Here is a 10051-nt window from a genome sequence, read left to right on the forward strand (position 1 = left end):
ATCCCAAATTTCCTAGCCCCCTAACAGCAGCAAACAGAGGGGAATGGACGAAGAGTGCGGTCCAGCGTCAGCTCCAGAGCAGGGACTAAGAATGGTTAGGACTGGGACAGCAAAACTGGACTTCCAGTTTGGTAGCAAAGCGGGTACTTGCCGGAGGAGGGGGTACGGGAGGTGGGCGATGGAAGGGGCTAAGCCCCGCGGTCCCTCGCTCCCCGGGCCCGTCCCGCGGGGCTCTGCAGGGCCGCACCGGAGCCCCACTCGGCGCCGCCAGGCAAGGCACCTGTCAGGCGCACCGGCTCCTCGCCGCGCCGGGCCCCGGGCCGAGGCCGACTGGACCGCCAGGGCCGGAGCAAGTCGGGCGGACCCGCGGCGCCGCTCCGCCCACCCGTCTCCCGAGACGCGGTCTGGACCCCTGCGCCTCCCCAGCCGGCTCCCCTCCCGCAGGCGAGCGCCCCACCCGCGCCACGGCCTCCCGGGCGCCTCGGAGCCCCGCTCCCTGGGCGTTCCCCCTCCTCCCTCACCGCGGCCGGCCTCCACTTACCTTCAATCGCCATGATGTGCTCGCCATGGACCGCACCAACTGGATGGCGGGGGCGGCGGGCCGGCTTGCGGGCGGAAGACGCACGGAGTCCGCCAGCCAGAGGGGCGGGGCAGGCCCCGCAAACGCCCGGCTGCGCAGCCCGGAGGGGAGCCGCGGGCGGGGCGGGCTGGGGCGGGGCGGAGGAGGGGCGCCCCGAGCGTCCGACTGCTGGCCGCCGAAGAAATGGAACCTTCCCGGGCTGCCGCCGCCGCTGGCGGCACGTGACGCCGCCCCGCCCCCACCCCGCCACCCCCACAGCGCCTCGCGCCGGGATTCAAAATAGGTGCCCAGTCTGGGGAGCCCCGGCACCTTCGCCGGAGACCGGCCCGAGGCGCACTGAGCATGTGCAGGAGGCTCCGACTCGCTTGGCCCGGGGCTTCCCCGGGCCCAGGACCACGGCGGAGGCGTAAGCATCTCGGGTGCTGGCAGCATCCGTAGCCGAAGAAGGAGGAGAGTAGGGAAAGGATGTGGTCAGGACCATGGACAGGTCTCCTCGCTTGAAGACTGGGCTCGGGGATTCCCACCCATAGACTCCTTGTTTAGGTAATCTGAAGGTCTGTTTTGGTTTTGCTTTGCTTTGCCTGAATCAGCCAAGTACTCGCCTCAGATCTCTGTTCTGGGGTGAAGAGACAGCTAGTTGGCAAAGAGCAAACAGGAGAAAGGCATCCTAAGGACAGCAGCTTCCGTTGCGCTCCCCCTATCTCTGTTTCTCACTCTCTCTCTCTCTCTCTATCTCTCTCTCTCTCTCACTGTCTCTGTCTCTCTGTCACGCACACACACACGCACACATTTCTGATAAAGCTTGCCACTACCCTGAGCTTGGTTTCCACTTTGGAAATAGGAGTTGATATTTATCTCCACATTATAAACACTCCTTGAGGCCATACAAAAGTAGACAGTTTTGATAAAGGGCCTGAAAAGCATGTCACATGCAGCTTTTTAAAAAATCTACAAACCTGTGGGTGTTATGAACAGTTACAGGCCAATCTAGAACACAGCAACACTTAGCCCCTTCATTTTTTACCTAAAGTACTTGAACCACTCAACCATTTACCCAATTTGCAACTTCATTTGGTACTGAGAGTCTGGACAATCAACAACATTGAGGAATAGGGACTTAACTGATTCTGAAATGAAGAGAAAATGATAACTCCTAGCTCAAAATAGCTATATTGGGGACTGACACAAAGAAGAAAAGATTTTGCACTTATGTAAGTGAGGTTGGACTGTAAATCTAGAGCAGAACTGTCTTTCATTGCTTTTATATAATCCCTCCCTCAGTCACAGCTTATGTTCAATTAGACATTCATTCTTTACCATTTTCATTAATTCAGTGAATATTTACTGAACCAGGAACTGTATGCTAAAAGCAGGCTACAAGCAAGAGTTGTTATTTAAGGAACAAATTGTACCCAGAAAATATTTAAACGTCCATATTTCAGGAAAGCTGTGTGTGTGTGTGTGTGTGTGAGAGAGAGAGAGAGAGAGAGAGAGAGAGAGAGAGAGACAGATTATCTATGAAATATAGGTAAAATATGTATAGTGCCAAAGATATTTTCTCCAGGTAACCTCCCTTAAAAATGTCTTGAACTCTAAAGCATGTGTTTGAACTTGAAACTGACAGTTCTGAGTTTATGGTTTCTGACTGGCTCTGAGTAATCCAATTGTTCAACCTTTTTAAGAATTTCATATGGAAAGTCAGAAAGACCTAATTATTATTATTTCATCACCAACACACAAGTTACTATATATATAACCAAGTTGTGTGAGCTTCCATGCCCAGGTTAATATCACCATAGTTTGCTCAGGAAATTAATTTGTACATGTGTGGTGCATTTGAGCTTTAAACTTGTTAAATTCAGGAATTTAGGCCAAGGCTATTCAGCACTGACGACATTTTCCCCCAGATTAGAATACAGAATTCCCTCTGCCAACATTACCTTTAAAACAAAACAAAACAAAACAAAAAACTGTGCTCTCCAAATTTCTAAGTGGAAATTTTCTATGAAACCAGTCATGGACAATATCATATGGCTTACCTTCACTTTCCAACATTCATATAGCTGCTAAGTTTGCTTATCTGCCATTTGGAATTGAGATTTATCTTCTTATACATATAATCCTATTTCTGAAGTATGCTATGGGTTTGGTACTTTTAATTTGATACTTACAATTACATTACAATTTAAATGTTTTACATTTTGGGGTACCTGGCTGACTCAGTCAGTAGGGTATATGACTCTTGGTCATGTTGGATGGAGAGTTTACATACAAAATAAATAAAATCTTTACAAAAAATACATAAATGTTTTTTATTTTACTGATTACCTACTGACATTATTTTTTCTAATTTAGACCTGGTACCTCTAAATTATTTAGTCTATATACCTTTATGCACTAGGGGATATTCAAGAACTGCTTCCTTTTAAATTCTTCATTCTTCTGAAACAGGACCATTTTCCTACACCATACACAAAAATAAACTCAAAATGGATGAAAGACCTAACTGTGAGGCAGAAAACCATCACACCCTGGAGGAGAAAACAGGCAACAACCTCTTTGACCTCAACCACAGCAATTTCTTGCTCGACACATCTCCAAAGGCAAGGGAATTAAACGCAAAAATGAACTATTGGGACTTCATCAAGATAAAAAGCTTCTGCACCGCAAAGGAAACAATCAACAAAACTAAAATCCAACTGATGGAATGGGAGAAGATATTTGCAAGTGACATATCAGATAAAGGGTTAGTATACAAAATCTATAAAAAACTTAGCAAACTCAATACCCAAAAAACAAATAATCCAGTGAAGAAATGGGCAGAAGACATGAACAGACACTTTTCCAACGAAGACTTCAAGATGGCCAACAGACACATGAAAAGATGCTCAACATCACTCATCATCAGGGAAATACAAATCAAAACCACATTGAGATACCACCTCATACCAGTCAGAGTGGCTAAAATGAACAACTCAGGAAACAACAGATGCTGGTGAGGATGTGGAGAAATGAGAACCCTCTTGCACTGTTGGTGGAAATGCAAACTGGTGCAGCTGCTCTGTGGAGGTTCCTCAAAAAATTAAAAATAGAACTACCCTACAACCCAGCAATAGTGCTACTAGGAATTTACCCAAAGAATACAGGAGTGCTGATTCAGAGGGGCACATGTACCCCAAGGTTTATAGCAGCACTTTCAACACTGGCCAAATTATGGAAAGAGCCCAAATGTCCATCAACTGATGAATGGATAAAGAAGACATGAAAAGATTCCATTTACAATGCAATACTACTTGGCAATGGGAAAGAATGAAATCCTGCCATTTGCAGCAACGTGGTTAGAACTGGAGAGTATTATGCTAAGTGAAATAAGTCAGTCAGAGAAAGATATATCATATGTTTTCACTCATATGTGGATCTTAAGGAACTTAACAGAAGACCATGGGGGAAGGGAAGGGGAAAAAATAGTTTCAAACAGAGAGGGAGGGAGGCAAACTATAAGAGACTCTTAAATACAGAGAACAAACTGAGGGTTGATGTGGAGGACAGGGGAGAGAGAGAAAAATGGGTGATGGGCATTGAGGAGAACACTTGTTGCAATGAGCACTGGGTGTTGTATGTAAGCAAAGAATCACGGAATCTACCCCCAAAACCAAGAGCACACTCTATATACTGTATGTTAGCTAACATGACAATAAATTATATATATAAAAAAGTAAATTCTTCATTCTTCTTTATTAATAGGTTTATTTGCAAAATAGTTTCCAAACATATAGTTCAAGCAATTACCCAATTTTCCCCACCATGTGTTGTGCGGACAGGGGTTGAGATGGGAAAATAAAAATAAAAGAAGTCAATGTAATTCCCTTACTTGTGATTCAGAAATGGAAATGTGTTCTGCGTATTTTAAGGTTCAGCTTAAAATTTCACAGAAATATTATTTAAAATTATAGTTGACTTCCAGGAATGCAACAAAGCTTAAATATCAGGTGGTGTGGCTAAACGTTAGTAAAGTGAATCATGTGGAAAGGTCAACTCAAAGGGAAAGTGAAAAGTTACTTAACCTACATTAGTTAAGTAGCATTCATGTGCCAACCAAAATAATCTACCACCATTGGGGCACTTGGGTGGCTCAGTCAGTTAAGCATCCGACTTTTGCTCAGGTGATGGTCTCATGGTTCATGGGTTCAAACCCCACATCAGGCTCTGTGCGGATAGCTCAGAGCCTAGAGCCTGCTTTGGATTCTGTGCGTGTCTCTCTCTCTTCCCCTCCCCCACTCGCTCTCTGTCTCTCAAAAATAAACAAACACTAACACAAAAAAATAACCTATCACCATTAATAGCAACAATATCTTAATGGAAAAGCATATTCTAATTTATAAAAGTTCCTGGTTCATTCTTAAGAAACAAATGATTTTTAATTTTTTAAGGATTTTTTTTTAAGTTTATTTTTGAGAGAGAGAAAGCACAAGCTGAGGAGGGACAGAGAGAGAGAGAGGGAGTGAGAGAATCCCAAGCAGGCTCCATGCTGTCAGCACAGCACAGGCCTAGGCAGGGCTAGAACCCAGGAACCATGAGCTCATAATCTGAGCTGAAATCAAGAGTTAGACGCTTAAGCAACTGAGCCACCCAGGCACCCCATGAAACAAAATTTTTTTTTAAATTTATTTATTTAGAGAGAGAAAGAGACAGAACCAGCGCCGGGGGTGGGGGGAGGGCGAAGGGGGGTCAGAGGAACTGAAGCAGGCTCTGTGCTGAAAACAGAGAGCCTGACATGGGGCTTGAACTCATGAACTGTGAGATCACGACCTGAGACGAAGTCAGATGCTTAACCCCAAGAAACAAACAATTTTTAAAGTTGGAACCTTCCTTTATCTTTTTTTTTAATTTTTTTTTTAACGTTTTATTTATTTTTGAGACAGAGAGAGACAGAGCATGAGCAGGGGAGGGTCAGAGAGAGAGGGAGACACAGAATCTGAAACAGGCTCCAGGCTCTGAGCTGTCAGCACAGAGCCCGACGCGGGGCTCGAACTCACGGACCGTGAGATCATGACTTGAGCCAAAGTCAGCCGCTCAACCGACTGAGCCACCCAGGCGCCCCTCCTTTATCTTTTTTATTTTTTATTTTTTTGGGTCATGAAACAAGAAAGAAATTTATTTCCATGAGGCTAACACCTGGAGGACGCAGACTAGTGTCTCAGAGCCTCTCCAAAGTGCTGACAATCCTTCCAGGTTTAAGTCAGGAGAATGTGGGACAGAGGTCAGCGGATACATGCAGGTGGGCCGTGAAGGTCAGGTTGTCATGGTCATGCAGTCAGTCACGGGGGTCTTGCTGGCTCAGGGCAATCCTTGATGCTTGAGGGGGTAGTTTCGCCTCCCATAGGGGATACTGCGCCTGCAGAGCTCCTGCTTGGGTTCAGAGAGAAGTGATGTGAAATGTTGGGGTCTGGGAGCCAATGGTCAAGAAAGAATTCTCGAGACATCTTCTGTGCAAAAAAGTGGTTTTATCAAAGCACGGGGACAGGACCCGTGGGCAGAAAGCTTAAGCTATTCAATAGAAAAAGACTAAAGTCCAGGTGCCTGGGGGCTCAGTCAGTTAAGCATCCGAATTCAGGTCATGATCCCGCCCTTCGTGGGTTTGAGCCCCACGTTGGGCTCTGTGCTGACAGCTCGGAGCCTGGAGCCTGCTTCAGATTCTGCATCTCTTTCTCTCTCTCTGTCCCTCCTCTGCTTGCACTCTGTCTCTCTGTCTCCCAAAAATAAATAAATATTTAAAAAATGTAAAAAGACTAAAGTCACTAAAAGAATGAAAAAATAATTCTTTCTAGCAATATATAGTTGCATATATAAAAATGGAGACTTTAACCAGAGAACTCCCCTCAAAATCAACAACATAAGTAAAAAATATAAATATAAATATAAATATAAATAAATAAATAAATAGACTTAACAAGTACCTATACAAAAAAATTACATCTTGGAAAATTTAGTAGGTGTTAAGTTGTGTTACCCAGGGATTTTGAATCTTTGAGCAAGAAGACATTTTTAAACTTTAAGCTTTGTTAGCAGTTGCAATTATCCAAAATGTAGCTGGATATAAGGATCTAGTGAGAAATCTAGTTAACACCATTAATACTGAATTTCTTTCATGAACCATAATGTCATGGAAACAGTTATAATATTAGTTATTTGTTCTGATAACTTTGCCAATGAGAGAAACTCAACTTGAAATAGCTTAAGGAAAATGGAAAGTTAATTATAAAGACAGAAGTATACAAATAAAGCTGGGCCTCAGTATCTGCTGGATGTGGGAGCCTGAATGCTATCACTATACTTTCTGCCTGTTTTCTCTACCTCTTTCTGCATGTTAGCTTCATTTTCCTTGCTCACCACAGGATAACTTTATCCCTATGGTGGGAAACATGACCCCTGAGAAATTCCAAGCTCTATGACTCACAGATTCTGCCAATGTTCTGGGCCCCAAGTCCATATATTCCAAAAAAAGGTGGGGTGTCATTGGCTCTACTTAAATAAAGGATCCTGTCCCAGACCAATCAGGAGGCCAGGTACTAAAATTGACCAGCTTGGGTCAGGTGCATACCTCTGACATAAAAACCTCTGTGGCCATAATGACAGGGCCATAGAAGAATAACAGCAGCCCCCATGAGACCCACATGGATGAAGGGGAGGGGAGGGAGACAGTTCCCATAGGGGATTTTCATACCGAGAAATCGTAAGTAATGGCTACAAGGACACTCTACCTTGCCACATTTCCCTGAGGTTCTCTTAGAGCAGAGCTATTTGGAAGAATTGTCTGTGACAATGAGCACTTTCTATATTCGTGCTGTGCTGGGCACTATGGTGCCCAGCCACATGCGGTTAGCGCCTCCCATATTGGACAGCACAACCTCAGTGCTACAGAAATGACACGATGCTGTTCAGGTAGGGACTGCCGAGTTAGATTATCCAACGGGTACTTGGTGGGATAAACTGTAATGTCTCTGATCAGAGGAGAACAGTAATTTCCTGTGTGTGGATACTCTACCTTATCACCCAGTATGGTAAGAAATGTATCCATCAGGCTGTGTGGAAATAATTAAAGATTGAGAAGAGAAGAAAAAGATAAAAAATAAACAGAAATCAAAATAATGATTTTTACTCTTTCATTGCCTCCGGCAATTATTTTCTTCAAGATTTGCTCCCTACCCCATTATAGGCAGCACAGTAACAACCAAGAGAAAAACTAAACATGCATTCTAGAATTTTTTTTATTCACTTCGATCAAATGGTAGTTTTCCCTCTTGCCACCTCAAGTTTTCAAGATACCAGAAGCTCTATCAGAGAAAAAAAAGAAGAGAGCAATTCACACAGACACGAATTATTACCTTATATTTTCCTTCCATTATATCTTCTAAGACTTTCCTGCAGACTGAAGGGCCACCTACATTTCTCTTCCTTTTCCTCTCTAAATATAATGTGCTCTTGTATAATCTCTGCTACAATTTCCTATTGATCAATGAAGTTATTGCTATTGGCTAAATGCATGGAGCAAGTACCCTCTGGTTTGTTGAGAAACCACCACTCAGTATGATACGAGCCTGTCAGCATGGGGGACTGATCAGAACTTCCGGTCATAGAGACTAACCTAACACAAAATGTCCAACAAACACATGCTTAGTAGGATACAAACTACCTTAGCTAAACTTTATTCCCAATGAAGAAATATATTATTTTGTTCTAAGTAGGAGTACTCGATAATATTTAAAAGCTTTTTTCACAGCTGGATGTTCCCATAATGACAAGTGACCGTTATGTAACAATTTTCACTCAAAGGTCAGAAAGTATGCCACAAACCTTTTAAATGCCATAAATATGTCACACACCAGTAAATACAGCCACCCCTCATGTAGAAGGCAGGAGGCGACATATAGAAGGCCTCAAGAATGTACAAATGTCAGAAGGAAATTGAATACTAAAGAAAATTAGTAATCTGAGTTAGATGAGAAAATCATCTTCTGCTGGAAAAAGTCATTTAAATCTCCTCAGCTTATATAACTTTAAATGTGTGGACCTGATACAGAGAAGGTCACTAAGTGCTTTTCTTGCTTAAATTCATCAAATACAAGAATGCCAACTACAATTCTTTGTATGAAAGTAGATACTCAATTAATTTTTGATGAGTGAGTAAATAAATGATAACAGGCTTAGGTGTCATGGGTCCTCTTATTAGTCATTTTTAAACTTTAATGTGTATATTGCACAATAATCTGATAAAATAGCCATTGATGATTGTGATAAAGAGAAATTTTTTTTTTCTCTTTTTTTTTTTTTTTTTAAAAATTTAACGTTTTTTATTTATTTTTGAGACAGAGAGAGACAGAGCATAAGTGGGGGAGGGTCAGAGAGAGAGAGGGAGACACAGAATCGGAAACAGGCTCCAGGCTCTGCACTGTCAGCACACAGCCCGACGCGGGGCTCGAACTCACGGACCGTGAGATCATGACCTGAGCTGAAGTCGGACGCTTAACCGACTGAGCCACCCAGGCACCCCGTGATAAAGAGAAATTTAAAAGAACTCTGAAAAACCTGAAGATCACTTTATCTATCATAGTGTTTCTTTCTACTTATCATCTTCCCAATTACTTTTTCCCCAATATAGACTTTCTCTTTGCTTACCGTTATGAATGAAAGAGGAAATTTCCACAGAGCTTAACATGGTATAACATGCCATGTTCTGACATTAAAAAAAAGTTTGCAGGTATTTTTTTATTTTAAGGTGGAATGATTTATTAAAGGAATTATGGGACATCTTTTGAGGATTCAAACTGATGGGCCACAACAATCAATCATAGGACAATGATTTGTAAGAGTACAATTTGAGTTTTACATGATATGCTAAGGTTTGAAAGTGAATCATGAGCACAATTTGTTTCAATCACTACCATAAAGTTTTCATTTCATAAAGATGCTCACTAAATTTAAAAAACACCACAAAAATCTGATTTAAAAGACACTTGCTTAGTGACTCCCTAAGTAACCAATTTCTCTCTCCTAAAACAATATGCACAAATATTTTAACGTTCAATAGAAAAGGTTATGTAAAAATAATAGATATAGCTATTAGGGTACTTGCTACTTCTATCACTTTTTGTCTACTGCATTTTGTTGCTTTAATTTACATGGGGAAAAGATGTACTTTTTTCAGATGCTAACCCCCATCCATCTTTTTTCTCCTCCACTCAGACTCCTCCCCCAACCAAAATACACTTGGTTGAGTTTATTCCTATATTACTAAATATTCATCCCATTTAACTCCAAAGGTAGAACTTGTACCTAGGGTAAAATCAGAAAACTCTAAAGAAATTTAATGTCTGCCTGGGAAGAGGTAAGGCTCCTAGTGTTGATACCCCAAAATAATTCCCTTGCTATTTCAATACACTAGCTATCTATGTTATTCAACCTAGTCCTTCA

The 10051-nt window shown here is 42.4% G+C and overlaps 1 protein-coding gene across 2 annotated transcripts in view; it reads right to left on the bottom strand.

Annotated features, from left to right (window-relative positions):
- The window catches only part of SYT14 (synaptotagmin 14), a 209843-nt gene extending 209173 nt beyond the window's left edge, over positions 1-670 (bottom strand). For both annotated transcript variants that reach the window (XM_078441345.2, XM_078441344.2), the window contains exon 1: positions 542-670. In XM_078441345.2, the coding sequence (XP_078297471.1) occupies positions 542-554 (13 nt within the window). In that variant the 5' untranslated portion in view covers positions 555-670. The remainder of the gene's footprint in view (positions 1-541) is intronic.
- Positions 671-10051: the final 9381 nt, after the last annotated feature.

Source organism: Panthera onca, chromosome F1 (genome assembly GCF_046562875.1).
Source record: "Panthera onca isolate mPanOnc1 chromosome F1, mPanOnc1 haplotype 2, whole genome shotgun sequence".
In the NCBI taxonomy this organism is placed as follows: Eukaryota; Metazoa; Chordata; class Mammalia; order Carnivora; family Felidae; genus Panthera; species Panthera onca.